The sequence below is a fragment of the Terrapene carolina genome, unplaced genomic scaffold (genome assembly GCF_002925995.2).
Source record: "Terrapene carolina triunguis isolate 2854851 unplaced genomic scaffold, T_m_triunguis-2.0 Scaffold68, whole genome shotgun sequence".
Classification (NCBI taxonomy): domain Eukaryota; kingdom Metazoa; phylum Chordata; order Testudines; family Emydidae; genus Terrapene; species Terrapene triunguis.
In genome coordinates this window covers 40,466,526-40,491,350 of record NW_020664419.1, presented here as the reverse complement: position 1 = coordinate 40,491,350, position 24,825 = coordinate 40,466,526, and the positions used below count along the sequence as shown (strand labels likewise).

The 24,825-nt window shown below is 40.0% G+C and overlaps 1 protein-coding gene across 1 annotated transcript in view; it reads right to left on the bottom strand.

The window, feature by feature from the left end:
• Window positions 1–24,825, bottom strand: part of CTTNBP2 (cortactin binding protein 2) — a 191,928-nt gene that overhangs the window by 119,225 nt on the left and 47,878 nt on the right. The window contains 1 exon segment of the mRNA XM_026648734.2: window positions 7,787–8,011. Within this exon segment, the coding sequence (XP_026504519.2) occupies window positions 7,787–8,011 (225 nt within the window).

Here is a 24,825-nt window from a genome sequence, read left to right as displayed (position 1 = left end):
TGTAGTTAATATACAGTTTAGAGCATAGCAATTTTAAAGCTCTGCATGTTCAGACCAACTGAGCTGAAAATTGTGATCTATAGTATTCAAAACTATTAAGATGTGGGCTGAAATAAAATCAGCATGAATTGCTCAACAATATCAATGGAATCAGCATTGCGCTGCTATATATTGTAAAACATTACAGTGAAATCTTGCAAGTATTACATAGCACGCCGCCTTGCCCAAGTGGTAACTAAGCATAACATTTTTCTGTTTCAACATTCTTAACTTGTATCCCTCCTAGAAGTTGTTTTTTTTCAAACACTGAATGCTGCTAAGTTATGAGTTTTAACAGGTTTTTTTTCTTTTAAACCACAGCACTGAATGTTATTCTAAAATTGTTTTCCAAATATTCTTAAACTCCCAGTTTATCCCCCGCTGATGTTCTTTGTGAAAAGTATTGCAGGTCTAATAATAATATTTGGCACTTTTGTAATTCACTGTCCAACATGTGTTTTGTGCCCTCCTCTGGTGGATTTTTAGAGGATAACTGTATAGCTACCAGCTAAGGGAGTTATATCTTGAACTCAAGTAGTAGAAGCTCATGCTTTTAAGTCTGGATGGTTCAGGTTCAATCTTTGGTGACTAGCTATGATGGAGGTTACTACACTTATAATCCCTTTAATCAGAAGTTCTGAATATGCTTTGTTGTAGGCAGAACTAGACTATAGTTAAGCAACCGAAAATTTAGAATGGGAAGTGTTGAAATGTTGGGAAGCCTTATAATTTTGCCAATCTGGATCGAACATCCCATCTGACGGATGGGGGCGGGGAGAGAGGAGAGTGAGACAGGACCAGGAAACTGGGACAAGGAATCCAGAGCGGTAGTGGGGGGCAGTTGAAATCAGATGAGGAGCTGGGGCGGGTTAGACAGCAATAGGATAGACATAGACTGGAGGGGACGGGGAAGAAGGGTCTTTGACTACTCGAGACCACTCCGTTCTCCAAACATTTGATTCGCGGGAAGCAGGGGAGGGGGAGGAGCAGGGGACGGAGTGTTCAGGGGAGGGGCGGAGTCGGGGTGGGGACTTTGGGGAAGGGGCGGAGTCGGGGCGGGGAAGGGGCGGAGTTGGGGCAGGGCCGGGGCCCCTTGGAGTGTCCTCTTTTTCCAGGACTGCAATATGGTAACCCTAGCAAACCAGAGATCCCAAAAATTTCATTTTGGAAATACCAAAATATGTTAAACTGATTTTCTTGTCAGTTTCACTCAGCCACTATAAGACAGGGATCTTGCCAGACATGGGCACCTCACCAGAGCTGAGGGTCTCAGGGCTTCTAGGCTCCCTGCCTGAGCCAGGGCATTCAGGACTTCCAGGGCCCTGCAGCAGAGTTGGGAGCCTAGAAATCTTAGGACTGTCTCCAAGAGTCTGCTGCTCTGGGCAATCCACATGGCAGGGAAGCACTGCTCCCTGGAGTGGAGGGGGAAATCTATTAGCCCCAAGAGACCCAGCTGGAGCCAGGGTCTCCGGGAGCTGAAAGGCTCTCTGCTGCAGGGTTGTCAACCCTGGAACACTGTGTTTTAGCTAGAGTTTTGTCAAATCTACAACAGATTCGACAAAACATTTTGCTCCAGTTAATCAGCATCTTCAGACTAAACTAAGTTTTGTCAGAAAATTTCCGACTAGCTCTAGTTGTGACACCTGATTGCAACCTCCAGGCTGGGAATCCTTGTTCAAGGAAACTTAAAGGGGTGCCATCTTGATGGGTATTCTAAACAAGTAATAAAATCTACAGCTACATATACTGATATAGGGAAATAATTTTGGTTTTTATAAGAGAATATCAATTATCCTCATCATGCAGAACTTCCTCCCTCCATCTATGGTAATATGAAATCCCTCTCAAAATGATCATCTGCTATTTGGAATTTCAAGTTTCTACCCAAACCAATGAGGCAATAAATCTGGCAAAAAAAGTAGGAAAAGATTTTTATAATGGCAAAAGTGTATTTCTCTCACTTTCTTGGTCCTCAAAGGTGCTTAAAGGTTACTTAAAGCTTTTTGAAAAACAAAATTGCTCTCTGGCTTAGAGTGCACATGGAAAATTTCAGTTTGACTAATGCATAATCCTTTAGAGTGGATATGATTAGTAACCTGGGTTAAACATACCGCCACACATGCTACCTACAATAAAGTTTTAAGACAAATATATACCTGATGTATAGAATTATACTATGGCAGTCACTTAATTGGAGTTAACTCATGTGATTAACTAAAAAAATTAAAAATTAATTGCAATTAATCAAAGTTTTAAGCGCACTAATAGAATACCAATTGAAATTTATTAAATGTTTTTGGATGTTTTTCTACATTTTCAAATATATTGATTTCAATTACAACACAGAATACAAGGTGTATAGTGCTCACTCTATATTATTATTTTTCATTACAAATATTTGCACTGTGAAAATGATAAAAGAAATAGTATTTTTCAATTCACCTAATACAAGTACTGTAGTGCAATATCTTTATCCTGAAAGTGCAACTTACAATTGTAGATTTTTTTTGTTACATAATTGCACTCAAAAACAAAACAAAGTAAAACTTTAGAGCCTACAAGTCCACTCAGTCTTAATTCTTGCTCAGCCAATCGCTAAGACAAACAAGTTTGTTTACATTTATGGGCAAGAATGCTGCCCACTTCTTATTTACAATGTCACCTGAAAGTGAAAACAGGTGTTCGTATGTCACTGTTGTATCCGGCATTACAAGGTTTTTACGAGTCAAGTATGCTAAACATGCTTATGCCCCTTCATGCTTTGGCCACCATTCCAGAGGACATGCTTCCATGCTGATGACACTTGTTAAAAAAATAATGTGTTAATTAAATTTGTGACTGAACTCCTTGGGGGAGAATTGCATGTCTCCTGCTCTGTTTTACCCAGATTCTGCCATATATTTCGTGTTATGGCAGTCTTGGATGACGACCCAGCACACGTTGGTCGATTTAAGAACACTTTCACTGCAGATCTGACAAAACACAAAGAAGGTACCAATGTGAGATTTCTAAAGACAGCTACAGCACTCAACCCAAGGTTTAAGAAACTGAAGTGCCTTCCAAAATCTGAGAGGGACAAGGTGTGAAGCATGCTTTCAGAAGTCTTAAAAGAGCAACAGTCTGATGCAGAAACTACAGAACCCGAAGCACAAAAAAAGAAAATCAACCTTCTGTAGGTGGCATCCAACTCAGATGATGAAAATGAACGTACGTCAGTCCATACTGCTTTGAACATTATTGAGCAGAACCCGTCACCAGCATGGAAGCATGTCCTCTGGAATGGTGGTCGAATCATGAAGGGACAGATGAATCTTTAGTGCATCTGGCATGTAAATATTTAGAGATGCTGGCTACAACAGTGCCATGTGAATGCCTGTTTTCACTTTCAGGTGATATTGTAACACGAAGCAGGCAGCATTATCTCCCATAAATGTAAACAAACTTGTTTGTCTGAGCTATTAGCTGAACAAGAAGTAGAACTACGACTGAGTGGACTTGTAGGCTCTAAAGTTTCTCCTTTTATTTTTGAGTGCAGTTATTTTTTTGTACATAATTCTACATTCATAAGTTCAACTTTCATGATAAAGAGATTGCACTACAGTACTTGTATTAGGTGAACTGAAAAGTACTATTTCTTTTGGTGGGGTTTTACAGTACAAATATTTGTAATAAAAAATAAATATAAAGTGAAAGAAGCTTTTTGGAACATCTCTGAGGGTGAGATTTACCTGTAATCTGTTTCTTAATGTATTATATTAGGCTTAGACTTGCGTGTTTTTGCTTTATTTTGCTTGGTGACTTACTTTGTTCTGTCTGTTATTACTTGAAACCACTTAAATCATACTTTTTATACTTAATAAAATCACTTTTGTTTATTACTAGACCCAGAGTAAGTGATTAATACCTAGGGGAGCAAACAGTTGTGCACATCTTTCTATCAGTGTTATAGAGGGTGGACAATTTATGAGTTTACCCTGTATACGCTTTATGCAGAGTAAAACGTATTTATTTGGGGTTTGGATCCCACTGGGAACTGGGTTTCTGGGTGCTGGAGATAGGTGACCTGCTGAGCAGTTTTTGGTTAAAGTCTGCAGTTTTGGGGGCATGGACCAGACCCTGGGTCTGTGTTGCAGCAGGCTAGCGTGTCAGGCTCAACAAGGCAGGGAAAACGGGCTCAGAGGTAAATTCAGCACATCAGGTGACAGTCCCAAGGGGGACTCTGTGACCGAACCCGTCACAAATGCACATGACTGGAATATTGATATCGAAGGCTATAGCTTGCTCAGAAAGGACAGGCAGGGAAAAAAGGCAGGAGGTGTTGCCTTATTTATTAAAAATGTATACATTTCGACTGACGTTGAGATGGAAATAAGAGACAGACCTGTTGAAAGTCTCTGGGTAAGGATAAAAGGGGTAAAAAGCCAGGGTGATGTCATGGTAGGGGGTCTACTATAGACCATCTAACCAGGAAGAAGAGGTGGATGACACTTTTTTTTAAACAACTAACAAAATCATCCAAAGTACAGGACTTGGTGGTGATGGGGGACTTCAACTACCCAGACATCTGTTGGGGAAAATAATACAGTATGGCACAGATTATCCAACAAGAATGTATTGGAGACCATTTTTTATTTCAGAAGGTGGAGAAAACTACTAGGGGAATGATTGTTCTAGATTTGATTTTGACAAAAAGGGAGGAACTGGTTGAGAATTTGAAAGAGGAAGGCAACTTGGGTGAAAGTGATCATGAAATGGTAGTGTTCATGATTTTAAGGAATGACAGGAGGGAAAACAGCACAATAATGGATTTTAAGAAGGCAGACTTTTGCAAACTCGGGGAGTTGGTAGATAAGCTCCCATGGGAAGCAAGTCTAAGGGGAAAAACAGTTCAAGAGAGTTGGCAGTTTTTCAAAGAGGCATTATTAAGGGCACAAGAGCAAACTATCCTACTGTGTAGAAAAGATAAGAAGTATGGCAAGAGACCACCCTGGCTTAACCAGGAGATGTTCAATGATCTGAAACTCAAAAGAGTCCTAAAAAAGTGAAAACTAGGTCAAATTACAAAGGATGAATATAAACAAATAACACACGTATGTAGGGACAAAAGTAGAAAGGCCAAGGCACAAAATGAGATTAAACGAGCTAGAGACATAAAGTGTAACAAGAAAACATTCTACAAATACATTAGAAGCAAGAGGAAGACCAAGGACAGGGTAGGCCTATTACTCAATTTGGGGGGGGGGCACACTACTGAAATCAGGTGGGCTAAGAAGCTACTAGGGCTATAGCCCCAGCCAAGGCACAACCCATGGGAACTCTGACTGGAAGATCACCTGGCTCCACTGATTGGTCTAACTATGCTATTTAAGCTAGGAGGAGGAAAAGGAAGTTTGTCTGAGCAACAAGGTGGTTTCCTGTTGTGGTTGCATTGGGCCCTGCTTGTGCCTGCCTCCTGCACCCAACCCTGTTCCTGCTCTCCTTGTGGCTCCTGCCTTACCCCCGCCTTCATTCCTGTTCCCATAGTGCTCCTGCTCCGTGCTTGATCCTTGCCTCTCCCCCTGTCCTTATGCATCGCTGTCAATTCTCAGTGACCAGTCCTGGTTCCGATCCCAGCCTCTGACTTCTGACCCTGACTCCGGCTTGACTCTTGGCTCTTGCATTTGGCATCTGACCTCAGCTCTAATTCCTGGTTCTGACTCTTCCTTGACCCCGGCTCTGCTAACTGGCAGTTGACTCGGTGCTCACCCTGGGCTTAGCTCCCCAACCTAGGCGCCTGCTCACCCACTAGACCTGACTCCTGCTCTGACTATTAGGCCAGACTGCCTACATACTGGTATATGACTGATCCTAACTAAAGCTAACACTAAGAAGGGTATTAGCTATACAACTATATACAACTATACGACTCTCAGCCAGTGAGAAGGGATTGTGAGGTGAAAACCACACAGAGCTCTGACTCCAGCCTCAGGCAGTGAGAAGGAACAGAGGGGGATGGGGACAGTACCACCTCATATAGCCAGGGAGGGGCTGTGGCCACAAGATGCAAGCGCTGCCCCTTCAGGAACTGCTAGGCAAAGTTCTCTGGCTCTGATGCACTGGTCACACGCTCACCTATGTGAAATACATTGCTGCATCTACTTGAAGAAGAACTACATGTATTATTCAGGGTATAGGTGTACCATGGATTTATATAGTGGCATAGTCTATAGAAGAACATATAGTCTACATACACTAGAACAGGTTTGCTTGTTTAGTTATAGCTAACTAACGCAGACACAGTTTATTCTATCAAAAAAGAGTGCTTTTGCCAATATAGCTTATACCAGTCCCCCAGGTAAAATAAGTGATATAGGGAAAAGTACCTTTATGCTGGTATAAATGTGTCTACGCTAGGGTTTTTGCCAGTATAAAAATGTTGCCAAAAAAAAAAAAAAAAAAAAACCTAACCCGCTCCACCCCTTACCCAACATTACTATAACCAGCAAAAAATTTTAGTGTACAGCTGGCCTAACTTATTCAAAGGATTTCACAGAGAAGAATACTGAAGCTCCAGACCCTTTCGCTACATAACTTTTTGAAATAAAAACGTCCCTTATGCAATTATTATTCATTAAAATGTGGTTCTAACATTCCTCATTTCTAGCCGTCGTTTTCCTAACGAGAAACTAATGGAGAGCCAAATGTAAATTATGCTGGAGAATAGAATTCGAAGAAAAAAAAATGTGATATTAATGGAAGATGATCTAGAAAACTTTGTGGACAAGCTTGGAATCTAATGCATCAGTTACCTCAGAAAAAGAAACTGTTAAAAGCTATGATATAGCTTAGACATGCCCTTGATTTTTAGGGTAGCAAACAGAATTTATTAAGAATTGTTTATCAGATGTTTCTTCATATACAAAGCAGAGCCACTGCAGCAGAAAATTCTGTCAGAGGGTATGCCTACACTGCAATAAAAGACCCACAGCTGGCCCAGGTCAGCTGGCTCAGGTTATAGGGCTAAAAACATGTAGTGTATTCGGTCTGGAGCCTGGGCTCTAACGCCCTGTTGGAGAAGGGTCCCAAACCATGGGTTCCAGCCCGAGCCCAAACATCTACACCGCAGTCTTATAGCCCCACAGCCCGAGCCCCATGACCCCAAGTAAGCTGACCTGGGCCAGCCACAGCTGTGCCACGGGTCTTTTATGACAGTGTAGACGTACCCAGAGTTGCATATCGACAACACACGTTCAAAATGGGAAAGGATTCTTTTTGAGTATGACAGCAATCCTTTTTTGTTATGTTGGTTCCAAAACAGTTCTCTCTTTATTCCTTAAAGGATTAGAAATATACTTTGTTTTTAAAATAGAAATTTCTTTACTAATGTATTAGAAACAGAGCTGCATGGTTTATAGTTATTCTGTTCTCATCTCATACATGAATAAATGATATCTGTACTTAATTTCTGCTTTAACTAAACAGCATAATGTAAAAGCAGCTATTTTAGGCTTAAACAGGGTTGGATTAAAAAAAAATACAAAAATACCAGATCTGTTCAAATGTGGTACTTTCTTTTAACCCAGCACAGCTGGTACTGCAGAGATAAATAGTTCATGGGTTTGTAAGAGTTAAATCTCATTTCATTCATAGGCAATCCTTAATTCATGGAACAGCAATCTGCACATAAAATACCATTAGCAATTAGCATCTTAGTGTTTGTACAATATTAAAGTGGATAATAATCTTAAAAAGTTAGTAACTGTGATACCTTCTTTTGTCTGTTTTCAGCAGCAGCCAACTGAGCGGACATTCTCTCTTGCATTTTTCTGCAGTGAGACATGACAGCTTCTAAAATGGAGAGGGGGTTGGTACAGATGGACTTCTTTTCTTTACTACCAGCACCTGCTTCATAGTCTCTCTGCAGAGCCAGAAATGGGTCACTAAGATTAAACCTCCCATACCGTTCCTGGATAAAAACCTCCTTCCGGCGTGCCTAAAATATAAACAGATGAACAAAAACAGTAATTAATGGATTTTTCAGAGTACATCCACACACACAACAGCTGTAAACCTAAAGGAGAAGGACAATAAATATTTACAGTTGTAAAAAATATTCTGTATGAGCACATTTATTCATAATTTATATCTAAATAGAAGTAGTCAGATATATTACACACAGATTTTATTTTATTTTTTATTTTATCCAAGTAGTGTAACATATAAGCAAGCAAAGTCTTCTTCTCCATTTGACTACAGAAATTTAAATTTTCTGGAATGGTTTCAGGAAAACCATAGAAGGAAGAACCTGTAAAGTTGCTGATATGCAGAGAAGAAAAGAAGGGAAAAGGAAAAAAAACCCTTTATTTTGGTATTGTAGAATGATTTTTTAAATTTCAGTTTACGAAAAAGAATGACACTCAGGGTATGTCTACATAGCAAAGAAAAACCTGCAGCTGGCCCACACCAGTCCACTCCGGCTTGTGGGGCTCAGGCTGCGGGGCTGTTTCACTGCTGTGTAGACTTCCGGGTTCGGGTTGGAGGGTCCCAGAGTTCTGGGAGGGTCCCACAGCCCAGAAGTCTAACAGCAATGAAACAGCCCCACAGCCTGAGCCCCACAAGCCTGAGTCAGCTGGCACAGGCCAGCCGTGGCTTTTTCTTCGCTGTGTAGACATACCCTAAAAAGCCATGAAAACTGCTGTTTCAGGTAACTGCTGTTAGCACCAAAATGTTCAGTTTTTAAAACAATGTGCTTGACAGACTGTCACTTAAGAGGACATATACTATAATCAGTTAAACCAAAAATCAGAAAAATTGAAGAGTATCCATCCACAACATTTAAATTTCTCAAATTCTCACTCTTCACAAAATCTGGTATTAGGACATAACATACAAGTATCACATGATCAGAAAAATCACTCACTTTTATTATTTAAATGTGTGATCATATTCATAGAATGCAGTAGGGTATTTTATTGATGGAACAGAAAATTGCAGAAAGCTATATAAAAAAAATTCACACTCCCATTGCCTCAAGCTGGTTAGAACAAAAAGTCATTTTTTACTCATGAGCCCAAGCAGTTAAGTGCACAACATGCAAATCAACAATTCAGGCCAATATCAGGAGAGGTATTTTTAGTGTATTCATATATTATGCAAATAGGACCACAGTTAATACTGACTTGCAATTCTCTGCTCTGAAAATACCATCTGCAAAATTCTCAGTCTTGAATCCTAGTGGGAGACAAGCAGTGGTGGTGTTGGTTGTTTGATGTGCATGTATGGTGTTGTGAAGTTTTGTTTGTTTGGTTGTTTGGAGTTTTTTATAAATAGGAGCAGCAGTAATGGTGAGAGGAGTTAATCAACCTACCCAAATTGGGGTTATCTGCCTCCCACACATCCAACTGCTGTCTCTTGGACATTCCAATCATGTTCAGATTTTGCAGAAAGCAAAATAAATAAACTAATACAATCACTCACAAACATTGACTGAAAAACCATGCCTCTAAAACACAAATAAACTAGAATTTAGAAGAAAGAAAAGAAAGAAAGAAAGAACGAACCCCCTCCAAACTCCGAGGGAAGAAGATGAATAAGTGAAAATCCATCAATATGATATTTTTAAAGAAGCAGAATTAAAAGTCAGAAACTATCCCTTGTCTAAAGAGGCAAGAACTATGGGAAAAAGGCCACCAAAAGGTAAAAGTTCTGTTTTCAAAAAAATACAAGAGGGAAGATACCTCCCATCACACATTAGGTCTAACCACTCAATGGCCTGTTGGACAGATTCTAAAACCCTCCATAAAATCACTCAAAAATTTAGCCTGCTCAAAGAAAAAAACTTCATAGGATAGTAAAATTTGATCTCATACCCTGGAAGCATAATCACAGAATTGAGGGATAAGGCAGGAAAACTCTCTGGAAACTGAACACAAGCAATAGTGTTTAGTCTAGACTCTGAGATATGCCTATGTCTACAAGTGAATAATCCTGAGGCAAGCTGTAGTGGCAACCTTGTCTTGGACTGAATGAGACCCGACGTAGCTAGCTTGAAATTGGAGGGGCTAAGTCATAGCTGAGGATGACCAGACAGCAACTGTGAAAAATCGGGACAGGGGGTGGTGGGGTAATAGGAGCCTATATAAGAAAAAGCCCCAAATATCGGGACTGTCCCTATAAATTCGGGACATCTGGTCACCCTAGGCTTGAATACAATGCCATAACAACAGCCATTCACACATGGCTCTCAAACAAAACCAGAAATTTGGGTGGACTGCCTAAAAGCCAATATCCACCTGTAATGACCTTTATCAGCAACTTTTCCCATTGAATTTGTAAAGTGAGGTTTCACAGGATTGGACATGTGGATGTGTGAAAGATGGCATGATAACAGGCAAAGGTGGGAGCCCATCCCCATCTAGAGAAAAGATGTTGAAAGATTTTGTAGCCCACCTTATCCTGAAAAAGCAGGTATGTACAGAAATAGGCACAAAGGGTATGTCTACGAACGAGCGGTGGTAGCTTTATTGCTGGGAGCGATAAAGCGCTGTCTATATTGGCGCTTTTCATCACTAAAACTTTTGTCGCTCGGGGGGTGTTTTTTCATACCCCTGAACGACTAAAGTTTTAGCACTGAAAGTGGCAGTATAGACACAGCCTAAGTTTAAAAGCACAATACCACTATGAGCCACTCGCTGCTAGCAGAAATGTGAACTTAAATGAAAGAAAACCTGATATTTGTCTGTATAATGTGGCTCAGGAAAAGCGGTCACTATTTTACTCAAGATCCAAAGAAGATCTCAGACACGGGGGAATTTATGGCTAGAGATTGAAAAGCATCAAGTCTTCTAAGTATCTGAAGAAAGGTTGTAAATATACTAATCTGCTTGAGTATAGTCCCTGAACATGCAAAATATTTGTCAAGTGGACCTAGGAGAAGTTAGGGTAGACTTTGAGTTAGACAGCGATAACAAAGTAGTACATATGTGAGGACAAAGGGAGCTCAGTTTGTACCATATTACAAACCTTTTCTGTTTGATACTGTGTTCCCTCCAGTACAGACCTCTGATAATTCAGGAAAATCAGACCATCTGCTCAGACACACCAGGCCTGCAAAGCGCTATTCTTAAGAAGCCACATTTGTCAGGAAGAGGATTCCTTGGTTGGAATGGAGAAAGATGCCCCGGTTTTCAGTGATTATCCAAGAGCAGTTTTGTAGACTGATGAAAAAATAAGAACTCTTGGCCAATTAATAAGATCCCATTACAATATGGGTCCTATTTGAATGCTTGTATTTTTAATCTCTTGAGGTTTGCCCTTGCTACCATAAGTACTGGTAGAAAGACATATCTGAGCCTCTTCACACAGGACAGGGAAGTTATGCTTTGCAAATATGATCTCCTGCGGGATGCCAGAAGAAGACTGGAAACAGAGCTTTGGTCTGCATGATAACATGTATTCCCTCTGCTTAGGCACATAGCAAGTAAGAATGTCTAGAAGCAGTTGGCCTGATTACTTGTTTGAAGTAGGATCACCCTTCAGGACACCAAGGGTCTGTAAGTTGTTCAGTACTGTTGGTTTCTAGTATGAAGAGATGTAGGACCTGTATGAAAAAAACCAAATCCTCTGAGTAAGAATACCTCTCATCCTCATAAAGGAGTGGTTTTAGACCACTGCAGAGACATACTCAGCATCAGATCTGCTGTTACTAAGTAGAAGCCATCACTCCTTAGGCTAGCTGCTTCACTCATTAAACCATCAGTTTCAACTGTTCCACTGATGTATCTGGGGTCCAATAAAAAGATCATGTCACAGAGGCTGCCGAGGACATCAGCATCAAGGTTAAGTGCTTCATATACAAATACAAATGGCTCTTCAGGCAAGAGATGGCCTAAATGCAACAGCATTTTGTCAGTGTTGAGATCGCTAAGGATTACCAAATACTTAAAACATCAAAACTGATCTACTGCTCAGTTTCCCCATTGGTGCTCTGCACTAGCAGTCCGGATGCAATGGCTGAACCAGGATGCACCTGCGAGCAGTCAGAGCTTAATACAGGGTCTCCTATCTGCGCTTTATGCACATACCCAGGATATTTCAGTAACCAGAGCTCAACACAGGAACTCCATTGGTGCTCCCAGCAAGGAGTTTTGGATACATCAGCAGATGGCTGGAGCTGGATGCAAAGTCTCCAGCAGCCCTTTCTGCCAGCAGCATGTAGTGTGTCACTCAGCAAATATTTGACACAGAGGCTCCCACTGTATCTGTGAGATGGCACTCTATGCCAGAAGCTCCATGCTTGTTGGTCTACTCCTGGAATCTGGCCAGTATGCCATAAAGACCTGGAAATATATAAGTAATTCAAAGCAAGAAGTTTCAAATGAAGACAACAACAATCACAATGAAACTCCAAGGTAAAATGCTAACACTGATACAACAATGTCAAAGCACTGAGGGAAGAGTGCCAAAATGCCAAGGCAAATGCAACAAAGGACTGGAGACTGGAATCCTGAAGCGCATGGAGTTCCACCTTTCCCAGGCTAGGAAACTAAGACCAAGGAGTGGCCTGCACAGATGGCATTTGTACAGAAATATTTTTAAATGCATTTTTCAGGGTTTTTTTAAAAATACACACTACTTTGTATGTTTCTAGAGATCATCTGCCAGATTCAGTAGAAAAAGCAGATTAATTTACAAGAAATTATCTATTTCCCTGCATTTAGAAAAAGTTAAATGTGTGTTAGGGAGAAAGTACATTAAATACAATTTGTCATTTTATAGACTGTAGTGAGTGAGACTCCACTGTTCCATTTTTCAGGCCAATATTTAAAAGCTAGTAATTGCCGTTTTTTCTTATTATCAAAATGAAAGATGACTTAAATCAGTAACTTTACCTTAACAATTACCCCCAGAAATGGCTAATTAGCTCTTTTACTGCAGAAGTATTTTCTTTTTCATTACAAGGATAGCTTTTGTTGGCTTCTAAACAAGTCCAGCTTTGGTGACTCAGAGACACCTGGTGTTTCTAAATCCTGAAACATTAATCACTTCTGGAGCATGCTCTCTCTTACACACTATACAATGTACTGTACAGACAGCACAAATACCACTATACATTGAAAGGTCACTATTTATAACTACATGTTTATATTTAGCTTTACACAGTTGACATTTTTAGCAGTTTAAGAAGCATTTAGCATTTGACTAGTATGATAAAACATTTTCATGTTAAAATATAACATGTAAACAGACAGACCTGTCATATATAGAATGTATACTTGTCCCACTGAAAGTATCAGACTTGTACACAGCTTCTCCACTGCACCAACATCCATGTATTACAATTTATCTAATAAATTCCTGAGTTGCCAAAAACTGCCTTCAAGATAAGGCTCCAAATTCTAAGAAATAAGTGCTAGTTGGAAGTTTTGCACTGAAGGTAACTATGGAATTTTACTAAATGCTGACTAGTCATGGTGTATTTGTTTGAGATTATCAGCTTCCAACAACTACACTGTCAACATAGACTCACTATGGAAGAGAAGTTGACAGTATAACATCAGCATAAAACATTCCTCAGATCTACAACAGTAATTTAGCCAAAATGCTGAGTTTCTGGGCTACCTGAATAAACTAATATGTTCAGTGTTTACAATATTGCTCCGTTCACAACCTTTAAAAAGGTATGAGAAGCTAGTGAGTAGGAGTACAAAGAGCATCCATAGATGAATTATATATTGGCTCTGCTTCTCATGCCCATGGAAGCACAAATCATAAAAGCTTTGCTATCTCTAGTTCTCTCTCTACATACTGTGAGCCTTAAATCATAAAATCTAATGTTGCCAATGTCAAGAGGTTGACTTTTATGCCATTCATCTTTTGCAGAATGTACAGTCCTAACGTCACTTGAATACTCACTTCCTTACAGCATTATGTGCATTATTTGATGGTTGTGCTAGTACAAAATTATCAATTTCTTATACAATGAATTTAAAACGTTTGTAAATATCAAATTTTAATTTGTGATTATTGTTGTACAATTATGCTACTGTTAAATTCACTGTATAATTTAAAACCTGACGTTATAAAACTCATCCTTCACTATGGGAAATATGGTTATGACTAGGGCCCTAAAAAAAAAATCTCAGATTATGTTTTAAAAATGTGCAGCAGCGTGATGGGTAAAATATCAATTTCCACAGGATATGCATGCAATGCAGTCAGCAAAAGGTCACCACTGCATTCCTTTGCATAAAACTGGCCGCCAAGCTCTCCTGCCCCCATTTCCCTCCCAAACTGCTGCAATTTAATATGGTGGCTTCCTACTTTTTCCTCCGTCACTCCGTTTCTCCCACTCCGTGCCTGCCCACCTGCTATGCTGGCTCACCTGCTGTGGACTTGGTGGTCAGTTTTAGGTGAGGCACTTGGAACATGAGCAGCAACTGCTTCAGTGGGCGGGTTGAATTGCACATTGGCCACCAAATCGCCCCCAAACTGCTGCGATTTTCCCAACAGCAGGTAGGCGAAAGCAGGCATCCGTGTGCACCAGTATAATGCTCAGTGGAAAAATCATCAGCATTCTGGCTGAGGGCTCGGCAGCCAGCAAATACTTCCACCTCCCTGCTGAGGCCACAGCTCCTCATGTTCCAAGTGGTGGCAGCACTGCCTTGTACAAAAAGGGCTCCCGAGTCTGCAGTATATGAGCCAGCTTGGTGGGCACTGAGTGGGAGAAAGGAAGAAATGGAGGGAAAAGTCTGCAGTCACCAGAGCAAAACAAGCATTTGGAGAGAGGAAGCGGGGGGACGGGACTTCGTAGCCAGTTTTATGTGAGGCAGTGCCGCTGCTGCTTAGAACTGCTACTCTGACATGACGCTACCACGTGCTATGAGCCATACCGAGCATGAGACTTCCACGTGCAGATATCAGCTTCCTCCTCCCTTCTGTTGGGAAGATCAGAGGGTTGGGCTAATGTCACATTTTCCACACATTCTATGAAAACATGGTTTTCTGAGGGCCCTTGCTATAACACTGCCATATTTAAGGATGAGATGGGAACATATAAAAACAGTAAACTGTACTTTTGCGCACACACTAGCTTTTCACACCTAGACACAGAGATTGAAGGAGAAGGAGACAAGAGATTAACAAAGCAAGTAGTTAGAAACGTGAAAAGATTTCCATAGGAAGAGGTATAGAAAAGTTTGATGCTATTTAGTTGAGAGAGAAAAAGAATAAGAAGGGATATCATATAGGTATACAAAATGATGAATGGTCTACAGAAGTTAAATCAAATGCTCTTATTTACCCTCCTTCAAAAAACATGAACAAGGGGATAGCCAATGAAATTGAAAGGGAAACAAATTTAAAACCGATAAAAGAAAACCTTTTTTTTAAATTTTTTTAAAACATACGATGTACTAACCCATGGAATACACTGCCATAAGATACCATTAAGAGCAAGAGCTTAGTTGGCTTTAAAACAGGATTACACATTTATGTAAATAGAATAACCAGTTATATTTTATAGGACTTAAAATAATAAATTAGATTATAAACACTTATACTTCAAATATATACACCAGCCACCAATTGATGGGACGAGGAGGAAACTTTCTTTATGGGCTACTTGTTCCACAATTGTCTATTAGGACAAGGATGGATCACTGGTCTAATTTGATACAGTAATTTGTATGTTCCCAGAAGAAGGGTCATGCACCTGGAGGGCCTGTTAGGGTACGCTGGAGGCAAGCCAGAGTACAGTAATCTTTGAGGCCAACAGACTCTGGTAGGCCTACCAGCTTCTCTAAAAAGATTACCAGAGTTCACCCCCAACTCCTACATAGGGCTCTGATACAGGTCAGTCCTTCCAACCCCACAACTGGGTTTTCCTGGTGGTTATAAGTCCACATCAGCCTTTGTATCAGGAAACTGACCAAATCTTCCAAGTCAATTTAAACTCAGGCTATTTATCCAAAAGTCCTTTCTTTGTCTCTTGATCTCTGGAGAATGCAGTTTGACCAAGAATATGCAAGCCTCCCCAGGAAGTGATACCTCTCTAGAGGTGTTATAACCTGAGTAATTGGTCTTAATCATCCCCTACTGTTTTCACTTCCTGGAGGAGCTGTGGTAACCCTCTTCCCCCATGGAGTGCATATGTAACCCACATGCTTAATAGGGAGATATCTCTTTAACCAAAAGGTTGCACCAGGGGTTGGCAACCTTTCAGAAGTGGTGTGCCGAGTCTTCATTTATTCACTCTAATTTAAGGTTTCGCGTGCAAGCAATTCATTTTAACGTTTTTAGAAGATCTCTTTCTATAAGTCTATAATATATAAACAAACTATTGTTGTATGTAAAGAAAATAAGGTTTTTAAAATGTTTAAGAAGTTTCATTTAAAATTTAATTAAAATGCAGAGCCCCCCGGACTGCTGGTCACGACCCGGGCAGTGTGAGTGCCACTGAAAATCAGCTTGCGTGCCGCCTTTGGCACGCGTGCCATAAGTTGCCCCTGGGTTACACATACAATCCCTGGCCCACAATGACACATAAACCATTCATACACTTAATATAATATAGTCTCCCAAAGATACTGCAAGAAGTTGATTCTGAGACAGGAAGACAATTCACGGATTGTAATTTTTTAATTCTCATAAATAGTTTAACTTTTAAACAAAATACATTATTCCTGTGCAAAACAATTAGGGTAAATACTTTCCATTTGTTTACAGCATTAAGGACATTGCCACAGCTTTGTCATAGTGTTACAATCTATATTTACAGAATTGAAGAATGAGATACTGTAAAAAGAAAATAAATAAATCCACAAATAGACTTGGTAATTATGCAATAAATTTACCTGACAATCAAATGGAAAAAGTAATTTACCATGCACAAGCAAATATTGGACAGATAATTACCCCCTGGATCCAAATCCTAGCGCTTATGGAACTTGCTTCCTATCCATGGTCCAACAAAACACAGATTGGCTGATCTTCAGGGAATGGTGCATGGCTCATTTATTTTCTCCATCTTTTTAAGGGTTAAATTACAGAACTTTGGTTAGCGGATTATGGAGCATTATCGTCTATGAAAAGATTCATAGATTTTAAGGCCAGAAGGGATGAAAAGTTTCTTTGTTGTTCACTGGGCAATTTGTGATCTTGATATGTTGCATATAGGCTTTGGATGCATAGCAGGGCAGCCAAACCCAACACAGAATGGAAAAGTCTTTTTATACTAAGGACATTCGCTTGTTGTTTTACTTTTAACATTTGGAAAGGAACCTAGAACATGAATAAATTAAAATGAAATAAAAATATTTTCCAGAATTACCAAAAGTGTCAGGGGGGGAAAAAATGATCAAAGACTAGTGTTTAAACTCTCTTTTCCCTATTTGATGCTACAGTGAAGCTGTAGCACTGAATTTGTTATATCACACTCATTTCCATGGCAACAGACTAATGCCACAAACATACAATTATGACTTCACTGAAGGATTAGGCAGAATCTGGGTTGAAGGGAGAAAGCGTCTATTCAAAAGAACATTTTCAAAAATAAAGGGATTACAGAAGGTGATAGGAAAAATTAAGCACATTTTACATTACCATTTTGTTCAAGTTTGTGCCTCAGAAATTTGTTTGAAGCAATTAAATATTCACTAGTACTTTCTTCTAATATGGTGTTAATATTTTATTCCTTGCATACATTTTTATTCCTTACTTCAGCAATCTGCCTAGTAGTTAAGAGGACAGACACGGTTACAAAAAATTGTTGAAAAAATATACATATTTAGCTTGCACCTGCAAAAAACTCATTGCAGAATTGAGCTATATTTGCTAGTCTGTAATACTTCTGTATCAAGAGAATAATATTTACTTCTTGAAGGATACAAAATGTACAAGCTACTACAAGTTTTAGAGGGGAACCGCACAGACTCCCCTCCCCCGACCCCCAATTGTTCACAGCAGTGACACTGTCATCTATTTAGATTACAAAATACAGATTTTAAAAATATGTAAATAGGGTTTTATAACCTAATAAGAACAGCAATGTTTCATGTTTTTTTTTAAATTAAATAAGTAAGTTTTGGGCAATTTAAACATTACACTGCTTTGCTGAGAACTAAAACCAACCATGTGATGGTACACAAGAAACAGACAGTGAATCTGAACAGATGTTTGCTATGACAAAATAGAATTTTAAATGCTCCAAACTAACTAAAATACAAAAAAGTAAATATGTTTAACAGTCTTTCAGTTAATAATCCCAGGTGAAATTAGTTATGGAGATAGGACAATCTTGAACAAATACACCTAATCAGTAACAGAATATACAATCTATAGGACTAAGATTAAAAGTGCATTTTATTTTTTTAATTTTATTTTATTTTAAACAAAAAATATTTGAGTTTCTCCTTCATTTACCTGCCAAGTTTGAAGTTCAGAAATTCCAAGTCTTCCATGCTGCATCTGATGATAAACATCAAATACACGACTATACATAACAGCATTGTTACAGAACAATGGAACTGAATTAAGGCTGCTATAGCACCCTTAACAAAATTTCCTTCCTTCTCAGAGTTTGTTCCTCTAATTAAATTTCCTTTTCCAAATAATAACCTGTACTAAGGCTGTTTCAACAGACCTTCACTGACTTGTATTGTGGAGTGGTTCCAAAAAGCTTTTAACCACACAATGGGAGTGTGACGGGTTGGATCACAGAAACCCCCTTGGGAGCTGCCACCTGATGTACAAAGACTACCCCTGCTTCTGTTTTCCCTGCCAGCTCAGGACTCCAGCACCCTGTCTTGCTGAGCCAGACACTCCCGTCTGGCTCCAACACAGACCCAGGGTCTGAATCACTGGTCCCAAAGCTGCAAGTTTACCTGAAAACAGCTCCCAGGAGTGTGCTTGTCTTTAGCACTCAGATGCCCAACTCCCAATGGGGTCTAAACCCAAATAAATCCGTTTTACCCTGCATAAAGCTTATGCAGGGCAAACTCATAAATTGTTCGCCCTCTATAACACTGATAGAGAGATATGCACAGTTGTTTGCTCCCCCAGGTATTAATACATACTCTGAGTAAATTACTAAATAAAAAGTGATTTTATTAAATACAGACAGTAGGATTTAAGTGGTTCCAAGTAGTAACAGACAGAACAAAGTAAGTCACCAAGCAAAATAAAATAAAATGCACAAATCTATGTCTAATCAAACTGAATACAGATAATCTCACTCTCAGAGATGCTTCAGTAAGTTTTTTCTCAGACTGGACACCTTCCAGGCCTGGACACAATTCCTTCCCCTGGTACAGCTCTTGTTGCAGCTCAGGCGATAGCTAGGGGATTCTTCATGATGGCTCCTCTTCCCTCTTTGTTCTGTTCCACCCCTTTATATATCTTTTGCATAAGGCGGGAACCCTTTGTCCCTCTGGGTTTCCACTCCCCCTCACTGGAAAAGCACCAGGTTAAAGATGGATTCCAGTTCAGGTGACATGATCACATGTCACTGCAAGACTTCATTGCCCACTTGCCAGCACACACATATACAGGAAGACTAACAGGTAAACACAACCATCTGCAGACAATGGTCCTAGTTAATGGGAGTCATCAAGATTCCAAACCATCATTAATGGCCCACACTTTACATAATTACAATAGGCCCTCAGAGTTACATTTTATATTTCTAGTTTTAGATACAAGAGTGGTACATTTATACAAATCAGATGATCATACTCAGTAGATTATAAGCTTTGTAATGATACCTTACAAGAGACCTTTTGCATGAAGCATATCCCAGTTACGTTATATTCACTTATTACCATATTTTCTCTAAAACTATCCCAGTTACATTATATTGACTTATTATCAAGTTTTTATAAAACCAGATAGACTGCACAACGTCACAGGGAGGTCGGGGGTGCATAAGAACAAGAACATAAGGAGTGGCCAGACTCGGTCAGACCAAAAGTCCATCCAGCCCAGTATCCTGTCTACCGACAGTAACCAATGCCAGGTGTCCCAGAGGGAGTGAACCTAACAGGTAATGATCAAGTGATCTCTCTCCTGCCATCCATCTCCACCCTCTGACAAACAGAGGCTAAGGATACCATTCCTTTCCCATCCTGGCTAATAGCCATTAATGGACTTAACCTCCATGAATTTATCCAGTTCTCTTTTAAACCCCGTTATACTTCTAGCCTTCACAACCTCCTCAGGCAAGGACTTCCACAAGTTGACTGTTCGCTGTGTGAAGAACTTCCTTTTATTTGTTTTAAACCTGCTGCCCATTAATTTCATTTGGTGGCACCTAGTTCTTATATTATGGTAACAAGTAAATAACTTTTCATTATTCACTTTCTCCACACAACTCATGATTTTATATACCTCTATCATATCCCCCCTTAGTCTCCTCTTTTCCAAGCTGAAAAGTCCTAGCCTCTTTAATCTCTCCTCATATGGGACCCGTTCCAAACCCCTAATCATTTTAGTTGCCCTTCTCTGAACCTTTTCTAATGCCAGTATATCTTTGTTGAGATGAGGAGACCACATCTGTACACAGTATTCAAGATGTGGGCGTACCATGGATTTATATAAGGGCAATAAGATATTCTCTGTCTTATTCTCTATCCGTTTTTTAATGATTCCTAACATCCTGTTTGTTTTTTCGACTGCTGCTGCACACTGCGTGGACGTCTTCAGAGAAGTATTTACGATGACTCCAAGATCTCTTTCCTGATTAGTTGTAGCTAAATTAGCCCCCATCATATTGTATGTATAGTTGGGGTTATTTTTTCCCAATGTGCATTACTTTACATTTATCCACATTAAATTTCATTTGCCATTTTGTTGCCCACTTAGTTTTGTGAGATCTTTTTGAAGTTCTTCACAGTCTGCTTTGATCTTAACTATCTTTAGCAGTTTAGTATCATCTGCAAACTTTGCCACCTCACTGTTTATCCCTTTCTCCAGATCATTTATGACTAAGTTGAATAGGATTGGGCCTAGGACTGACCATTGGGAAAACAACTAGTTACCCCTCTCCATTCTGAAAATTTACCATTTATTCCTACCCTTTGTTTCCTGTCTTTTAACCAGTTCTCAATCCATGAAAGGATCTTCCCTCTTATCCCATGACAACTTAATTTACATAACAGCCTTTGGTGAGGGACCTTGTCAAAGGCTTTCTGGAAATCTAAGTATACTATGTCCACTGGATCCCCCTTGTCCACATGTTTGTTGACCCCTTCAAAGAACTCTAATAGAGCAGGTGGGAGAGGAAATAGTAAAAGTCTACTATCTACATGTTACTGACAGTAAACAAGATCTAAACTATAAATAAGGCTGCCAGTTTGTCACGGAGGTCACGGATTGCGTGACTTTCCGTGACTTCTGCTCAGGCAGCCCTTGTGCCAGTCACACCGGCCACTGCTGGGGCAATCTCTGGCCACTGCACCCCCCCCCCCCCAGCAGCAGCAGAGTTTGGGTGGGAAGCAGCAGAGGATTGGGGCACGGGACTCTCGGCGGGCTCTCGGCAGCGCTTAAATGGGGGGCTCCCCGGAAGCGGCGACATCCCCCCCGCTCAGTTCCTAGGCAGGGGGGCCAGGCAGCTCTGCGCGCTGCCTCCGCCTGCAGGCACCGCCCCTGCAGCTCCCATTGGCCGTGGTTCCCAGCCAATGGGAGCTGCAAAGCCAGCGCTCTGGGCGGAGGCAGCACGCAGAGTTGCCTGGCCATGCCCCTACCTAGGAGCTGAACAAGGGGGATGTCGCCGCTTCTGGGGAGCCCCCTAGGTAAGTGCCGCCGAGAGCCCACCTCACCTTGTCCCGTGCCCCAACCCTGTACCCCCTCCCACACCCAAACTCTGCTGCTGGTGGGGAGGGGAGAGACACGGAGCCAGGTAGGGAGCCTGCCAGCCTCACCAACCCCCTCCTCTCCCAGCACCAGTGGGGGTCCCGGGCCGCACGTCGCCACCCGCACCCCCCCACAACACCAGCAGGGGTTCCGGGCCACGTGCTGCCGCCCATGCCCCCTCCATCAGCAGCAGGGGTCCCGGGCTCCCCCCCACAGGTTTTAGTCAGGAGTATATAGTAAAAGTCATGGACAGGTCATGGGCCATGAATTTTTGTTTACTGTCCGTGACTTTTACTAAAAATACCCGTGACTAAAACGTAGCCTTAACTATAAACAAAACCAGCACACAGCAAAGTTTTAAAAGGGAGTATGGGGATGGTGGGAAGAAAAATATGTTTGCAGTCCTCATTCTATGTAATACTGTAAAAGCATTTCAAACATTTGCAGGTGCTATTAATCCAATCTAAAGAGACACTAGTGCACACATATTAAGAGTAAATGCAGTAACTGTAGAGTTACTTACACCTGGGTCCTCAAGCAAAAATGAACTTTTTACTATGATTAATCATCTGATTTGTTCAAGGTCAGTCATTCTGTTAGACATTACATTAGAACTTGTAAATTACATTAAGCATCTTTGTCAATTTACTAACTAAAGTCATACTGTCTGTTAATTGAAGTTGCCTTCCCTTTGTTTATTTTTTTCTTTTAAAAATGACTCTCTTTTAGAGAGCTAAAAAATGAAAGTCACTCATTTGTATTAATGAGCAATATTAGCCATACAAATATATATAAAAATATGTATAAAAATATGTTTTAAAATAAATTAGAAATATTTCGTATTCTCAAATTTCTAAACACTACCTGGTAAAAAAGTATCATCAAGATAATTGCTAGATAAAAGATAAAAAGAGATGCAACACCACACACCAAGTACCAACCTGAAGTTTTTATTCAGGCAAAACTCACAATTGTCAATGGAAGTTTTGCCTGAGTAAAGAGCACATGAATGAGAATACAAACACTATGAAACGACCACATTTGAAAGAAACTCCATTGGGTGGAATGTCTGTGTCCTAAATAGGTTTCTATTTGGTTTTAAATACAGATGTAGGGGGACATTTTCAAAATATAATAATGGAGATGCTGATGCATTAGCTTGGTATATACAAGGTGGTAAAGTTATAACTAAAGACTTAAGTGGCGATGACTGCTGATGAAATACATCTTTATAATATGATTTTCTATTGTGCATGAATAAGTAGCATCTGATTTGCCCTTGGGGGCTTAGGTCCATCATAGTAATATTACTATAAATTTCTATAGCACTGAGACATTAGGTACCTGAATTTACTGATATGAACTCTATTTGTAATACAGATGTTAGTGAGTTTAATCTTGTCTCAAAAATATTTTGTTATTATAGCAAAATATTTGTTTCCTGGCTAAATAGTGATGTTTACTAAGATAAACCACAGAGGTTAAAGGGTAGACACTATTTAGAGAGATGTCAGAGAACTATTAAGAATGGTTTTATGTTCAAAGCTTATTCAAGTTATAATTCTAAATCCCTTACATATATTTTAAGAGAGTTATTTAAAACTGAAACTGGAAGAAATATAAAAGGGTTAAATTAAAATGCTGTAACTTCAAAAAAAAAAACCTACTGGAACTGTAGGAGGAAGTTTAAACTAGAAGATGAGGTAATTTAAATGTAAAATGAAAATAATGCATGGGTTGATTAAGTCTTTAGAACTATAAAAGTTGTTTCTTACTATAGTAAATATGCTTCTTAAGGACCATTGTCTATGGATCTTGAGACAAATATGCCTTTCAGAAAGCTGGTACAGTGAGCAAAGACTGCCAATCTGTGCAGTGGAGTATAGAAAGCTAGAATGACAGTTAAGGGGAACCTCATACTTGAACATGATTACACAGTTGACAGCTACAAGTGTAGTAGGACAGCCCAAAATAAAAGTGACATTCTATACAGGTTCTGGTCTTCAACCTTTGCAACTGTTCTGCTGCAGAATCTCTTCTAATTCACTAAAAAGTTTTGTCTAGTCAAAGTCTCCCAGCTTTTCCAACAGGCTTTTTTTGGACCTCACAGAACACTAGTGTACCCAGTGTCCCAGAAGCCAAGCTGACAGCCTGGGATTGGTTCTGGGTTAAGAATCTCACTCCAATCTTGGGACAAGAGATCTGGTAGAACTGGAACCACAAGTTCTGTTTCAGCACACCAGTTCCAATAATTTTAAATTTCAGGGAACATATAGTAAATATAAGAGTCTGCAGTTACCTAAAGACACATCTGAAATAAATCATAGAATATCAGGGTTAGAAGGGACCTCAGGAGGTCATCTAAGTCCAACCCCCTGCTCAAAGCAAGACCAATCCCCAGACAGATTTTTGTCCCAGATCCCTAAATGGCCCCCTCAAGGATTGAACTCACAACCCTGAGTTTAGCAGGCCAATGCTCAAACCACTGAGCTATCCCTCACCCCGAAACAGCAGGCAGCTTTTTTCATTGTAGCCGGCACTGCTTCAGACCCATCTGCTATCCTCTGGCAGAAAGGGATCTATTCACTTGCTCTCCCTCTTGCCTCTGCTGTAGCTGTTGAGATTCTTGCTGTATGTTTAAAAAAAATAAAATCCAAGACCAAACTTCAATCACACTATAACAGTCTCAGGTTGACCCTGAGGTCATCACTGTCCGTTGGGAGTAGGGATAGGACTTCATCTCATTTAATTCACACAACCTATGAAATGTTAAGCCTCACCATTTACCATTAAGCCTCACAAGACAACATTTTTATACCAATTAGAGACCAAATTATATATATATTAATCTGTACCACAGTAATTTTCCAACTCCATCAGATATTGCAAGGCAGTGTAATCTTTTACCCTCTAATATTTACTTAGAAATAAAGTTGGAACAACAACGGTAACTGGTACTGT